At 42.7% G+C, this 16,603-nt stretch overlaps 1 protein-coding gene across 1 annotated transcript in view; it reads left to right on the forward strand.

Annotated features, from left to right (window-relative positions):
- Positions 1-16,603, forward strand: part of AFF1 (ALF transcription elongation factor 1) — a 201,351-nt gene that overhangs the window by 148,057 nt on the left and 36,691 nt on the right. Inside the window, exons 5-8 of the mRNA XM_080797454.1 lie at positions 2,179-2,223; positions 7,719-7,805; positions 8,765-8,801; positions 12,168-12,219. Of these exons, the coding sequence (XP_080653580.1) occupies positions 2,179-2,223; positions 7,719-7,805; positions 8,765-8,801; positions 12,168-12,219 (221 nt within the window). The remainder of the gene's footprint in view (positions 1-2,178; positions 2,224-7,718; positions 7,806-8,764; positions 8,802-12,167; positions 12,220-16,603) is intronic.

Here is a 16,603-nt window from a genome sequence, read left to right on the forward strand (position 1 = left end):
CCCTGCACTCCATTGAAATATTCCCACTCTCATAGTGGACCTAATAGGAAAAAAATCACAGTAAATGAAACAAATTAAACGAATGAGCGCTTGAACCTAAGACCTTATTTACATTTTAAATGGGTTAAATGGTTTAAAGTTTGTCTACTTAGCAATATTTATCTTACCCAGATACTAATAAATTCTTGAGCTTTAGAAAAATTTCTTCAGTTCTGCTTCATCTCATGTAATAAAGCTTTAGGAAAAAAAATCTTTTAGTGACATGAAGCATTTTGGCTAAGTGTTGACTCCTTGAATAATTATGAAGATTGGAAAGTCTTTTATTAGCGTCCTGAAGTTACAGCCTTCACATCTCATTCTGTCAGAAGCAGTGGGCAAATCTCTTTCTCTCTCATTCCAACATGCTTCACTATTTCGTTGATTCCCAGACATGTTGATCAGATTCCCATTCGCATTCCAGGAACAGATGGGGATGAGGGAACTGTTTGACCAGGGTTGGTAGTAATATGCTATATGCTCTATTGTATTGATTCACCTTCAGCTTATAATTGTTATTTTTCCTGATGATGCATGTGAAAAATTGAAACCATAGAATATTCTTACATTTTACTGTCAGGTCAAAACAGCATTCAGTTCTGTTTCTGATGTTTGTACTGAAAGGTTTGGTTTTTAGTGTTTGGCCCAATTTTTAGGCATCTCTTAATTTGAAAAAACCAAAAAGCAGGTAAGGAAATGTCGTTAGTGACATGCAGAATGCCTAAAGGCGGATCTGATAGGACATCAAGGGATACCCTTGATTCTTTGGTTATACCTTCTAACTTCCTCAAAAATATCAAAGTGCAAACATTTCAACACAATTGTTTCCATGAAATTTACATGTTTTAAGACCAGACCCAGTCAGGTTAAATCGCCTTTGAACATTGACATGCCCGTTCAGTTTGATCCCACGACAGTGTGAGTGTTGTGTGCTCTTTTCTTTCCTTTTCCTTCATCCTTAAACTGGAATGGTGAGTTAATGAATCCTAGATCAGGAATTGGCGACTAATGCTGTATTAAATTACACTCAGATTAGAAATGAGAGCCAGGAAAAAAATCCCTTTCGTCTCCTCTCCAGCTGTGAGGCAGGTATTGGACCCAACGGACTGGGAAGACCAGTGCTTTATGCACACAGTAGTGGCAGTCACAGGAGGCGTGTGTGTTGTATAGAACTTGCCCAGGGCACTTGGCTCTGAATTGACACAGAGCAAAAAGTTCCTTTTCCAGTGAAAAGGATGAGGTCATGGGATTTGTTTCATGTCTCTAGTTAAGGAAAAATGGTTGTTTTTTTTTTGTTTGTTTGTTTTAGTGTTTTTTGTTTTACTTGTCCATTTTCTTTGCGCTTAAAGATATAAAGATGTAAAAACGACACTTCCCAGACACTGGCTGTGGTGGTGATAGTAGTGGTAGCAGCCATCATTTGTTTAGCTGAGAATCAGGAAGAAGTGTAAGTAGTAGATCTTTCATCCGGGCCACTAGGAAAACTCCTCTCTCCCTAGGGTCTTTGTCTGGGGAAATACGGGGCATGTTTGTGTGTACATGTGTGTGTGTATACATGCGCATATATACTGTGAAATGCTGACTTGAAGGAGGGGTAGAGACATTAGAGTGAATGTCATTACTTTAAAGACAGTCTTTGGCCAGCTGGATTATTACCCCAAAAATCTAAACTATCCTTGATTTGGTGTTAGCCTCTTTACTGTGGGCTCACTGAGGTGTCCAGATGATTTCCATTGCTGTCTTCATTTCCCTTGGCTGGCTGGACAGATGTTACTGCGGAGCAAGCTGTGACCCCTGTTTCCTGTCTTTCTTCCTCCACTTTGGTTATATCTGTTATTCCTCTAGATTTACTAATTTTCTTTAAGGTACACGTTTTCCTTTGGAAATGTTGACCTGAGGGTCCAAATTAGTCTCCATTTGACTCCAGCAGAACCGTTTCCCCACAGATGAAGTCATGTTGGTCTCCGGTCTTGTTTGCTTCAGAATGTGAAGCTCCTACTACTCGGCCAGTGAACGGTGGTCCTAAGGTGGTCACCCTTGCAGCAGTGTTGCTGGATGAATACCAGCACCCATTAGTACCATTGCTTGAGTTGGATTTTGTTTGTGCTAAGCTTTTCCTTTTTTTTTTTTTTTCACTTTTAGCAGACCTACTCCAATGAAGTTCATTGTGTTGAAGAGATTCTGAAGGTGAGTTCCTTTACTGTTTCTCCATTTGAAGAAATACTGAAGGAAGTAGACAGATATCCATTGACTTTGACATTAATGAACAGTTGCCATTCCAAACCCCTTCAAACAGTTCCCCTCCTCACACCTTCCAATGCAAAATAAATCAGAATAGGAACAGAGGGACTCTTAAGAGCCTAATGGAGCTCTCTGACAGATTTTATTAATTAAAGTGAAGTCTACAAGCTGCAAGGCATTTGGACTAGAGTTTTAAGACCTCGCTCAGGTTTTTCTGATGGTTGCTCATAAAGACCCACAAGAGTGGCTCACTTCGCAGGAATAAAAGTCCTCTTTATTTAAGGGGTTAAATACTGCTGGATTTATCATTCTTGGTATGTTGTAGGTCACACCTGATAGGTATAGCCTCATCTTCAGTGAGCCCATGAATTTTTAAAGGAATTTTTTAAAAAGCAGTAGAAGGTAAATGGACATCTATAAGCCTACCGTGAAGGGTTATTTTTCACCCTTGTTTCTTGAGATGGTGCCATGAATAGTTGTGCTGCTTCTGCAGATACATCATTGAACCCATCATGTGTGGGTTCAAGGCTTTTTGCACAAGGACAACAAATGCCTCCTAGAATTCAGCTCCAGGAAAAAATAAATCCATTCTCCTCATGAAGCAGCATGCTTTCTTTTTATCAGAGAAGAATTATATAAGTTGTTGAGTTTCCCATTTTGGCTTTAAATTCCAGGAAATCTGGAGCTAAATTTAATGCCCCCCAAGTACTATAATAGTAGTAACTAAGAGTTTTGTTTATTTCTCATCCTTTTTCTTCGGCTTTTAACTTTCCTCTGTGTGGGATTTAATGACATTCTTGCTTTATCTTTTACCATAAGTTTTCTGATTTTATTTTTGAAGTGGAAATTTACATGACACATGGACCTATTCATTTGTATCATCACTGCTCACTTTTCCTCAAAATACATGCATGCCCAATTTTTTCCTTTAATTTTCCATTGTAAAGTAGGGTGGAACTGAAACCAGTTTTTAAGATTGATTGATTTATTTTAGAGAGAGAGTGCGATCAGGAGAGTTGGTTTGGTAGGAGACGGAGACTCCTCCCAGCGCCCAGTGCGGGGCTTGATGTCATGACCCTGAGATCACTGCCTGAGCCGAAACTAAGGGTCTCAGACGCTCAACTGACTGTGTCCCCCAGGCGCCCCTGAAACCAGTAATTCTATAGCTTACCTTCTCACTTACAAAATTTTTGACTAAGGTAGTGCCTAACCAGATGTTTAGAAAGTAGTCCCATCATTTTTGTTTTCTTTGTCCCCTACTTTTGAAGTTAGGATCTTCTGAGAAAGAAATAGCTCTAAGAAAACATGCTTTGTACTGCTAGAATTGAGCAGTATTTCTGAAGCAGCTCGAACGATTAATAATAAACAGGTTATCTTGATCAAGCTTTTGTTTCATCCTTTCCTTCTGGGATTTCTGAAATCCTTTGGTATGATGAGTCATAAAAACAACAGATGACTTAGTTATAAAATAAGGTTTAGCATTTTCTCTGAAAGTGTATGTGATTTGTTTTATAGTTACTACAAAAGTAAATGCAACAATGTAGATAAGTTTGTCTTCCGTATATGTCAAATGCTACTCTTAGGTTTTGATGTGGGTTAATATATTACTTGTGGAATCCCTTAATTAGGATGATGGTATTAGAGCACCAGAGGAGCAGTTTTAATTTAATAAACCCATTTAATAAACTCTCCACCTCTAAGCCAATATCACTTTGATGGCTTCTTCCTTACCTAGAAATACATGAAAGTGAATGGTTAATGCAGGCAACCAGAGGAGTATTTTCATTTGGAAATTATACAGAAACGAGACAGAAGGCTGTCCTGGACTGAGGAGGGCACAGGCCTTTGCACAGCAGAGACTTGAAGTCTCTGCTCCTTCTTTTCTCCTCTCTTTGGAGCTCCAGCTGCATCATGTGCACTGCCCTGGGCCTCGGTTTCCTTACTAGTAAATTGAAGGTCCTGGGCTAATAGATGATCTCTGGCGTGTGATCTAGCTCCCCCTCTCTCGCTGATCCCGATATTTTCCTCTGCCTCATGGTTCTTGTTCTTCTCTTGTACCAGCAATCTATGAAGATCGCCAAGAATCCTAAGGCAGGTCTTTCTGATGGGCAGTAGAAGCAGTAAATAGTTCCGTAACAGAAAAAAATCAGTCATGGACGATACTGTTTGGTTCTCTGGTGGAAATATTAAAAATGGAAGTGTTTTATTTTTTATTTTTTTTTAAATTTTATTTATTTATTTGATAGAGATCACAGGTAGGCAGAAAGGCAGGCAGAGAGAGAGAGGAGGAAGCAGGCTCTCCACTGAGCAGAGAGCCCGATGCAGGACTCGATCCCAGGACCCTGGGATCATGACCTGAGCCGAAAGCAGAGGCTTTAACCCACTGAGCCACCCAGGTTCCCAAAAATGGAAGTGTTTTAATGAAGGGGAGGGGGTGGCCTGTATTTCTGAAGGCTGATGGGGTAAGGAGATAACAGATAGACACTACTAGAAACTAGGAATTGGTCCTGCACGAGCTCCAGACAGGGCACTGTGCCCTCATGTCCTCAGTGGGTGTATGGAAACAGCTCGTGTTCTCCCCTTACGGTGTGATGGCCTGGGCAGCCTCCTGGGAAAGTCAGTGCAGTCCTCTGGGACATGACTTCGGTGTTTCTCCCAGTGACGCTGTGACAGTCAATGGCAGCACTAGCGTTCATTCATTCATTTATGCAACAAATGCCCACTAAGCCTCAAATACTTTCCTAGGCACTGGGGATTCCGTATGAAGAAGACTTGAGTTCTTGCTCTAAAGGGGATTGTGAGGAAAGATAATTATGTAATAAAAATGTCAGGTATTGCTAAGTACTGAGAGTCCTACGGCAGATGCATGAAGAGGAAAGAATGCAAAAAACCCTTGAGGTGGGAACAGGTCGGTATAATAGAAGAGCATCAGGAGCTAGGTGGGGTGTCTAGAGCAGAAGGAGCAAGGTGGAGAGCGAGAAGCTATAGCATCCATGGTGCCTAGAAGCCAAGACTGAGGCAGGTGTGATGATAAGTTATTGCTAAGGTAGGTAGCGAATTCCTGGCCTTGCATGCGATTCTGGGCAGCCTCCTCGCCTTATGACTGCAATTCTCCTAAGTCCTAACTCCCTCCAGTGCGCTAGGCATTTAGGGAAGTATATAAATTCTTTCAGACTGTTGGCAAACAACTTAGGGCCTGTAAGAGTTTATGCACTTTCCAATGCCTAATTTAATAGCTGGGGCAGCTTTGGGCATTGTGAGTACAATAGACATTTTCTAGGAATAATTGGTGACTAAAAGTCATAGATACCATTGGGATTCTAAAGAAATTCTTGGAAAACGAAGAGAGGGGATACTTTCAAACACTTCAATTAATTGCATTTTTACATTGTAGCAATATAATGATCCCATTCCTTAAAGGATAGTAAAATAAATAAAACAGCAGGGAGCTCTCTTTGGTGCAGTATTGAAATTCTTGAGAAACTAGACTTAATTAAAAGTTAGGATGCTTTTAATTTATTAAGTACTTTCTATGACCATGTATCTAAACACTACATAAATTATCGCCCCTCAGGAAAATAAGTGGTCTTAGTTCACCTCTCACTGAGAACAGGTGCCAGAGGGCTCAGGCACCTCAGGCTCCCTGGGGCTGGTAAGGATCAGAGTTGAGGTTCAGTCTGGGATTTGAGGACAGAATTCTTCCTTTGTGCTGCACAAAATAGAGGGTTAGTCCATGGGCAGGGGTATGTCTTCACCTTTAGCAAAAATTAAGAAAGCTAGCCTCAGAGACTTTGCTTATCCCTGTGGCAGGTCACTTATGTCTGTCCTGGGGTGATAGCAGCCCAGAGAGCAGCTGTGGGGAAAGGCAAGGGAGAAGGTGCAGAGGTTGGGAAAGGAAATACTACTAGAGATCCATCTCCACTTGTTCAAGGATCAGGTGGCATTTCTGTGGTAATGGAGAGGTGGTCCGCACTCTGAAAAGAGTGCAGTGTTCTGTAATATACTGTGTTGTACAAGTGAAGTAATTCAGCACAGTCTGGGGTCATCAGCTTGCTGGTAGGAAGTTGCCTGTCCATCTTTAAGCCAGTTTCCCAGGCAAGTGTGACACATGTGGGAATGAACTTCTTGCTCTTCCACCGGAGGAGAAAACCCACGCTGTGTGTTCTTAGCCATCAGCCTGATCCAGTCATTCTGGCTCAGTTTTCTCATCTATAAAAATGAAGGGGTTGAGGGTAGCTCAGTGGCTTAAAGCCTCTGCCTTCGGCTCAGGTCATGATCCCAGGTCCTGGGATCGAGCCCCGCATCGGACTTCTCTGCTCAGCAGGGAGCCTGCTTCCCTTCCTCTTTCTCTGCCTGCCTCTCTGCCTACTTGTGATCTCTGTCTGTCAAATAAATAAATAAAATCTTAAAAAAAAAAAAAAAGAAGGGGTTGAGGGACACCTGGGTGGCTCAGTCGGTTAAGCGTCTGCCTTCAGCTCAGGTCATGATCCCGGGGTCCTGGGATTGAGCCCCAATCTAGGCTCCCCACCCAGCAGGGAGTCTGCTTCTCCCTCTGCCTGCTGCTCCTCTTGATTGTGCTCTCTCTCTCTCTGACAAATAAATAAAATCTTAAAAAAAAAAAAAGAGTTGATATGAATGATCTTCAGTGCCATTTTAGCTCTTTACCAAAGTGTGTGTGTGTGTGTGTGTGTGCGTGCACACACACACACATGCATGCATGTATTTGTGATTAGACATGTTTAATCTGACCTGTTTCCCCCCAGTTTTTCAGCAAAGCGGACTATTAAGTCATGAATGTGCTTAGAAAAGAATTCATGTCAAGATAAATATATTAATTTGTAAGGGAGAAATTTTGCCTCCATGAAAATAGTGAATAGAAGTGAAACTTCTATTACTGGAAAGGGAAGGTAATTTTTTAAGGCCCCTTCCTCCAAAAAAAAATTTCGTATGTACTAATAGTGTGTATCAGGGGAGGGTCAAATCCATTAAAACTCTCCCAAGTGGAACAAGTGACCTGAATTACTTGTTTGCTTAAGTCAAACAGGAAAGTTCTTCTTCCTTTGAACTTAAATAATTCCAGGAAATGCAATAAAGAAGCTGAAGGAGAAAGAAAGCATTGAGTAGAGACTCCATGTTCCCAGTTACATAAGCTCTGTTAATACCTATTACTGTTTATATGCTTTATACAGTGTTAAGACCGTTCATGTTCTGTATTCTTGATTTTCTTCTTTGAACTGATTTCTGTTTGGTGAGTTGGAGGTTTTCAGCATTTGAACATAACCCGTTAAGTAGGAGTCTTTTAAAAAGTAAAATAACTTTTAAGATTTCACTTTTTATTTACCACCAGTGCACTTTACATTTAGTTTTAAAAGTTAACTTATGTAGCAGTAAGTGTTCTGTTTATAATTTACTTTTTCTTTCTTTTCCAAATCTCTTTCCAGGAAATGACCCACTCATGGCCGCCTCCTTTGACAGCAATACACACGCCTAGTACAGCTGAGCCCTCCAAATTTCCTTTTCCCACAAAGGTAATTCCTTCCAAGTACAGCAGGCACTGTATCCACACCTGTTCAAAGTCTGAAGTATTGTTGTGAGCTAGATTAACCTAGCACTGGCTGTTGAAATCTTCACAGATTAGGTTAAATTCGCCACTAATTTAGCTTCTTAAAGTGCTTCATAATGTTTTCAAACACTTCACTCTCCAAATTAATGTAAGAACATCTTTTATATATTTGTATAAGGTTTTGTAGCTTATGAAATTTTTGGGGGCTTTTCAGTCAATTTCTCATTTGAGTCTTCTTACTTAGACATGGGAAAACAGAAGTCCAGGGAAAGTAAGCAAGGTAGTTGTCCGATTCCTCATCCGGAATTTAGGTACATGTGTAACACGTAGATCTTAGACTTCTCATGCCTCCTAATTTCCTTCAGGTTTGCTGTGATCATCTACGTTAGTGCTGGTTTTAATAACAAGTGGATCAGTTGCTGACTTGCATGTTTCCGTTGAAGTAGTTTTGAACAGTGTGTTTTAAACACTGCCATTTTCCTTTGCTTATTTATACTTTGGGATAAGCTTCAGGATATAGAATAGCACCTTCAGATCTGTGTTCTGTCTGGGTTGGTATACATGCATACCGTTAATATATCATAGCTATTTCTTTCCATGATACTGTTTTCAAAAGAGGTTATATCTACCCAGACCTGAATTTGTCATGTTAGATACTTTACATATTTTCTCATGATAGTTTTTTTTAGTGTTGTTCTTTGTTACTGGCTTTATGGTAAAACATTATACTTTGTGGAAAGAAATAAATAGATGTTTGCTCAACACCCAAGGAAAAATAAATTCTAGGTAAGAGTGGAAGAAATAAGTAATAAATAGAAAAAATAAAACCCATTTATCAGTGTTCATCACAGTTAGCAGTGATGCAGCCTTAGATTTATAAACCTTAATATTTTAATAACTAGAGATTTTTTTTTTTCTTTCTAGGATTCTCAGCACATCAGTTCTGCAACCCAAAACCAAAGTAAGTGGAGCTTTTATTGCATTGGAAACCAAAGCAAAGTTTTTGTTGTTTTAATATTAAAAAAAAAAAAGAAAGAAAAAAAGAAAAATAGCCCAGCACAGATGAGGGCTTCCTGTTTTGAAAGACTAGGAAGGGAGCACACGCATAAAGCTGTTCTTTAGGTGGAATTTCAGATTGTTGCAAAGAGTTAATGACGATGTCCTAGTAAAGTACTTGACAAATATAATGTGTCATAATTATAACAAATACAGTTACTGATCTATCCACACATCATGAATGTGATTCTGAAAGCATTGCAACCCAGAAATGGTATATAGAATAGATTGGAGTATTTTGTGTGGTTCTTGTGTTTTTTTCTAACAAAAGTAAGAAATTTGTATAAGGAATAGAGTACATAGCTTCTTTTTTTTTTTTTTCCAAAGGTTTTATTTAATTATTTGAGAGAGAGTTCATGAGAGACAAGCAGGGGGAGGGACAGAGGGAGAAGCAGGCTCCCCATGGAGCAGAGAGCCCGATGTGGTGCTTGATCCCAGGACCGTGGGATGTTGACTTGAGCTGAAGGCAGATGCTTAACCGACTGAGCCACCCAGCGCCCCCCCCACTTTGAAAGATTTTATTTATTTATTTGTTGGACACAGAGAGAGAGGGAACACAAGCAGGGGTGTGGGAGAGGGGGAAGCAGGCTTCCCAGTGAGCAGGGAGCCCGATGCTGGGATCATGACCTGAGCTGAAGGCAGCCGTTTAACCACTGAGCCACCCAGGCACCCCTGCAGTCATTTAGTTTATTAATATATGGTATGTGTCCAAGTTCTGAGGTATTAGTCTTCAAAAAAAAAACAGGACAACCAAAGTAGGATATGTATGTATGTTGGGAGAAGCTTGCACAGAGGTACTCCATGGAGATGACTCTTCCTCAAATCTCCCGACCTCCTTGTTTTCTCTCACTTACATTTTTTCCCTGTATTTTTTACAGTTTAAATTGCAAGGATATGAGGAGAATAGAAAAGATGAGGAAAGCAAGAAACAGAATATCCTTTCCTCTAGAGTAGGGGTGGGCCCACCATATCCTGAGATATATCCTGAGAGTTGATCTGTTCTGCAGCTAGTTTTTGTAAAGAAGGTTTTCTCAGGACACAGCCATGCCTGTTTATTAATTATTATGCAGCAAGGTACAGCATGCAAAGTCTGAAATATTTGCTGTCTGATCTTTATAGAAAAAGTTTGCCATCCTCTGCTCTAGATACCGAATGAGAGCTTGCAAAACTCATGACTGAATTTTCCCCAAACACAGAGAAAGAAACCTGATCATCTTGCCATAGTATTGCATAAGCGGCAATAAAATTAACAGAAATTAATGGCTTCTTGCAGAGATGGGGGCATCCTTTTCTCTCAGCGTCTTGGCAGCCTCTCCAGAGACAGATAAGCAGTGGAGTGGCACAGGTCTCTGCTGGATGGCTGGCGCAGCTGTGTTCAGGCTTGCTGTATGCCCCTTTACCCCTTGCTGTCCCCGCTCCCCATTTGCTAGGGCTGTCTGGCTGGTGGATCAGATGCCTCCCACTGGGTTACAGCTTTGATGATTGCTGACTCCTGGTTTAGAAAGACCTTTTAAGCCTTTAAATTGTTTGATTTCACCTTTTAGCAAAATCTAGCTGAAGAGGAGCTGGTAAGCACTTTCTTGGTGGAGGATGGGTGGTCCTCTCAGCCAGCACGTGGAGTAGCGTGGGCCCATCTCTCCTCGCTCCGAGGCGTTTTCAGAGCCTGGCACGTCTCCAGTGGGTCTTGGCTCACTCCATCTATGCTTATCCTGTGGTTTTTCATGCTGCTGCCACTCTGTCTGTCCATGTTCCGGGGAACCTTGTTTATTTTGTGAGAGTGGGGCCTAGTTGAACCCTGGAGAAGCTCTAGTTGTATGTTGGATGAAGAGAGAATTATCCTAAGGTTTTGGAGTCTGCAGAGAATGAAGTATGCCTAAGGACAACCAGAGCCTTGTGGGGCTTCAAACGCAGTGAAGACCAGTATATGAGAGTCCCTGTGAGTGATGAGAACAGTGACCTTAGCCCCTCCAATTTGTAGTAGCCCTGAGGGGAAGCAGTTACAAATATCATGTGATAGCTGCTGCCACCGTGAGGATGAAGTGATTAATTGCAAGGTCTCCACATGACACTTTTGGGAAATCTCATTCAACACCCCCCCCCCCCCCAAGGCTCCTGATTTCCATTCCACTTCCAGTTCCCTATTACATCATGCCTAAAGCAGCTTCCCAGAAGATAGTTTGTTCCCTCCACGGTTAATATTGCCCGTTCCCTTCTAGGGAAGCTCCTAGGTTCTACCAGGTGGCACCACTATAGTCTTTCTGAGGAGTCTGTCATGTCCCTGTTACTGGTGGTGTGTCATGGCCAAACAGTTATAACTTACTATCCTGGCATTCAGCGCCCTCTAAATCTGACCTTCACCTGTCTTCCCATGGCGTCCACACATTTTGCACCCCATCCTTACCCTTTCTGAGTCTGTGCCATTTTAAATCTTCCCTCTTCTAAGCCCCCACTCGCATTGTCTCCTGCCTGAAGGCCTTCCTCCCCCTCTCCCTTTGGCCAGCATTCTGTCAAAATCTCACCCATCTTTTGTGACACAGTTCATTTTGCTCCTTGTCTAACTTGCCTTCTTTTAGTCACTACCAATAGAGAGACCATCCTTTAGATTCCTGGGACAGTTCATTTATGTGATTAATTTGTGTGCTCCTCTGACACTGCCCGCCATTGGAGATATTTGTGTGCCTGTCACATCCCTCAGTCACTTGCGAACTCATCGAGGATAGGGTCGAATGCCTTGCACATCTTGTGTCTGCAAGACAGTGTGAATAAGTGAATGGGGGCAGGTGTTGAATAATGGGGGGGACATGTGAGAGGGAACTCACACTCTACAGAGGTCAGAGGCTGCAAAAAGGGAGTGCTAGTAAATCACTGATAGATGGGTAGGGGCAGATGAGGGGAGTGAGAGCAGCCCTGTCCTGGGGCTTCCATGGGAGTCCCCCACTGCCAGCTGACTTCAAAGAAAGTCAGGTCTCCAGCATATAGGAAAGTTGCCAGCCATGGGGTAGGATGTGCTGCCAGCAGGGCTAGGATTTTTCGATTCTGAGCAAGTTGTCTTTCTAGAGGTAACAGAAGTGGTATTCTATAATGGTGAGATTATACCAAGTGCAGTGCGTATAGCAGGCACCATGGTTGACTGAGTTGAAGTATACTGTGTTCAGGTGGAAGAGGTGAGAATGGGGGTCAGAGGGACAGCACAAAAAGAGGGGGATTTATAACGAATAAACTCAAGAATGTATCTCATTGTGCTACTCTGATCATTTTCCTCCCCTCACAGAACAATATGATACATCTTCAAAAATCCACACTAATTCTCAGCAGGGGACATCGTAAGTAAAATGCTTTCGTTAATTAAAAGTTTATAACATCACATCATTAATTTCCCATGTAAATCCATTGCTTAGATTTTTTCCTACTGCTTTCAAGTAATGACTTTCATAAACTACCGCTGCATTATAAAACGAAGCAGTGCCCTACATTTGTGCCTGGATTAAGTTCTTCTGCTGAAGGGTCAGGCACCACAAGAGAGTTTGCTAAGGGGTTTTCTCAAAAGAAAGGCATTTGAGCCATTCTTTACATATTAACTGTGGAAAACAGAAGGTCTTAGCGTCGTAAATTTCAGTCTTAAATAGCTTTTGCTGTGGAAAACAAATTTTAGGGGTTGTGTACAATTTGAGGTTTTTTTTTTTTTTTTTTTGGCCACTTTTTTGGCCTAGTTCTAAGTAATAAAGAACGAGTCCTGTTGCCCAGCTGTTCTTTATTAAGGCCAAGTAAGTCTAGATACATTTGGGGTTTTTAGAACAGTTAAAAGTACATAATAAAGGTTTTTAAGTCAGCGATTGAACCCACTTTGTTATTTCTTGATGGTATTGAAGTAATACTTATTTCTTTTCATCCGACTGCAAAAGGTTTTTGAGAACAAGGTAATACTCCTGCAGTATCTAATTGGTCACTGACTGGGAGCTGCCATCCTCCCAGGAGGTCGGGGTAAAGCTCCAACTTGGCTCTGGGCGCCACTGGTTCTGTGGATCTCGGAAGGGCTCATTGCTGGGGTCTGGATATTTTGAAAAACTGTGTCCTCGAGGCAGAGAGGGTGTTTTATCTTTTAACCGTGACTGAATGTGGGACCTGGTTAAATCACTGCTCCCAAGCGCCAGCTCCTCGATGTCCTGTTTCATTTCTCTATTGCAAAATAAGAAAAAGAGAACAATATGGTGAGATGTTTTTTATAAAGATTAATTTATTACAGTTTGAAGGATGGACTTTTTGGTGCATGTAATAAAACTTATTTCATTTGTGGTACTGGCACATGGTGAGATTTTTGCTTCTTTTTATTGTCCTTTACCAGGAAAAAACAAAAAAGTTTTTAACCCTGTGTGCCTTTTCTTTCCTTTTTCCCTCTCTTTATTTCTTCCTTCCTTTTTAAATGTTACTGGCTCCTGAACTCTGGAATAAGGAGGAGCTTTGTAAACCATTCGCTAGCTGGTGGAGAACAGAAACTGTAGCATGAGGGACTGCAGTTGTAGTGGTTCTGTGGAAGCTCGAACTTCCCCCAAGGTTTTACACCTTGTGCTCTTTGTGATGATTGGTAGTAAAGTTCTTTAGATGGTAAAAGGCGCTTGTCAGTGTCTTTTGGGGCAGCAAGGAAGGAGGGGTTGAAGAGCTTGCGTCCCCCTTGGCTGGAGGAAGAAAAGGCGGGGTTCCCCACCGAGCAGTGTGTGGAGCAGTGTGTGGAGGCAGCAGCACGGAGGGAAGGCAGCGGTCTTGTCCTTGAGCCTTGGGGAGAGGAGGAAAGGCCACTGGATGGGAGTGGGACCCAGGAAGCAGCTTCAGACCTTGCAGGCCAACGCCATCTCATATCCATTTCCATCAGCTTTCAGGCACGGGGAGTTGGTAGGGTCTTGGGCCATTTTCTGTGCTGGTTTTGCTCCTCAGAGAGCCAGGCCATCCTCCTTCTAAGTTCAAGGCCTAGACTCAGAGGTGCCTGCAAGTGTGTGACAGCCCTGCTTCTGTCTTCCGACATAGGTAGTGCTTTCTTTACAGAACTGTTCATTTGCCATATATAAGATCACCTGGAAAAGGGTATTTGTTATGATCCTGGGAGACCGAAGTCGGGGAGGAAGGCCGGGCCCATGGATGTGAAGAGGAAAGGGAAGCGTGACCCAGGAAAGTGGTAGCGGGGCTCTGGAGAGAAGAAGGGCGCTCTGGTTTTGGTTGGGTGGGCGGGGCTGCCAGGATGGATCCCGGAGCTTACCTCTGGGGAAAGGAATCACTCCTGTGTCCCGATTAATTTGGAAAGTGCAGTCCTGGTTTCAGACTTAGTATGTCCCATCTGTTAGTGCTCCCGGGTCAGTCTGATCTAGTGTCAGCATGAAGGCTCTTGGACGTGCAGTGAAACTTAGTGAGTGGCAGAGTGCCAGAGAGATGGTCTCATGCACTTGGAATGTCAGGGCGAAAAAATGTTCATTTTGGGATCATGTGTACTGTGGTTAGGTCTTAATGCTTTTTCTTTCAGTTGCTAGTAGTTGGGAATCCTTATAATATTGTTCTCTGGACTCGGTTCCAGGTAACTTGGAGATCTTTCCAAAAATTACTTCCACTCCTCCGTTTGGGGCATAATTAGTGAACGCATGCGGTGTGCCCGGTGCTGCTCTAGGTACTTGGAAGCAGTGGCCACTAAGACAGAATTCTTGTCTTCTGTGTCTTTTTTTTTTTTTTTTTAATTATTTATTTATTTATCTGACAGACAGAGATTACAAGTAGGCAGAGAGGCAGGCAGAGAGAGAGGGCAGGCTCCCTGCTGAGCAGAGGGCCCGATTCGGGGCTCGATCCCAGCACCCTGGGATCATGACCTGAGCTGAAGGCAGAGGCTTTAACCCACTGAGTCACCCAGGCGCCCCATCTTCTGTGTCTTGTAACTTAATGTGGTGTCATTTCGTACAGACTAGGTGCTGTGATGGTGACAGCCTTGGGGAGCAGTTCTTATGGGTGGTGCCTATACTTCCGGGAGGGAGGTCAGGAAAGGTCTCACAGAGGAGGTGACATGTGATCTGGAGTCTGAGTAATGAGAGAGGGAGGCAGAGAATTTCTGTCACGTCTGAAGGGGCTTGATCTTGCAGCAGGCTCTGAAGCCATTTGAAAACATCGGGAGTCGTAATTCTTACAGGCAGTGACAACTTTGAAGTAGTTCCTTTGCCTTTGCAAAGCATGGTTTTGAAGGAGCCTGTGGAGGTCCATTTTAGTCTCACATTTGATCGTAACTGCTAATTTCCTGCCATAAGTGACTGTAGACTAATTTAAAATGGACTGAAAGATTAAATAAGGTTATTTTTTTTTAAAGATTTTATTTATTCGACAGACAGACAGACAGGCAGAGAGAGAGGGGGAAGCAGGCTCCCGGCTGAGCAGAGAGCCCGACTCAGGGCTCGATCCCAGGACCACGGGATCACGGCCTGAGCTGAAGGCCGAGGCTTTAACCCACTGAGCCACCCAGGCGCCCCTGAATAAGATATGTTTCAATTCGCCAACAATCTGTTAGCCCTGAAGGCAGTTTGTGCATTCCACCCACCATGGGATGCTGGGCTATTAAATCCACAAGATGTGGTCTGTTTCCATATGAATGTGTGTTCCGTCCTACCCTGCAGGGACCTCCAAAGCCTGCCAGAAACTTACCCGTTTACCCCACTTACAGTCCCCCTGTCATACTTACTGATTTAATCTTACTTACTAACTTCAGATTTCCCCTCGTTTATATTCTTGTAATTTTTCTCATGTCCTTATGTGACCTCAGATAATCTTCACTTCATCCATGGATTTTGTTTTATTTTATTTTATTATTATTATTTTTAAATATTTTATTTATTTATTTGACAGACAGAGATCACAAGTAGGCAGAGAGGCAGGCAGAGAGAGAGAGGGAGAAGCAGGCTCCCCGCCAAGCAGAGAGCCTGATGCGGGGCTCGATCCCAGGACCCTGGGATCATGACCTCAGCCGAAGGCAGAGGCTTTAACCCACTGAGCCACCCAGGTGCACCTTATTTTATTTTTTTAAAAGATTATATTTATTTATTTGACAGAGATCACAAGTAGGCAGAGAGGCAGGCAGAGAGAGAGGAGGAAGCAGGCTCCCTGCTGAGCAGACAGCCCAATGCGGGGCTCCATCCCAGGGCCCTGGGATCATGACCTGAGCCGAAGGCAGAGGCTTTAACCCACTGAGCCACACAGGCGCCCCCATCCATGGAATTTAAATAGTCTTTTACACCTGTGACAGTTTTTACTTTATCGACCGTAACCTTGATTACTGTGTGTTGTCCCTTTCCCCTGTCTTGTTTGTTCATCATCTCCCATAGACCATCCCTCCGTGAATTTGAGTAATGCCAGCCACTGTCCCCATTTGAACAGTTCCCCTCATATGCAGTAGCACCACTCCTTGAGCTTTGCTTTTCCAGTTTTTCATTTACTGTATGTAGAGCCTTCTTCATAATTTGTCGCCTTCCACCGGCTCCTGCAAAACATTTGCAGTCCTTATTTCCACCCTTGATCAAAAAAAGGAAGTCACAGCCTGATTGAATTTTAGGTTTGGGGAATTACATACGTCTGCTTTGGAGCCCAGCCTCTTTCTCTTTCTCTGCCCTCTGTTGCCTGTTTTATCCTCAAGTCAGTTTTCAGTTTGTGAGATTGTTCAAGTTCACACCTTCTCACATGTTCCATTAG

The sequence above is a fragment of the Martes martes genome, assembly GCF_963455335.1.
Source record: "Martes martes genome assembly, chromosome: 2".
Lineage (NCBI taxonomy): Eukaryota > Metazoa > Chordata > Mammalia > Carnivora > Mustelidae > Martes > Martes martes.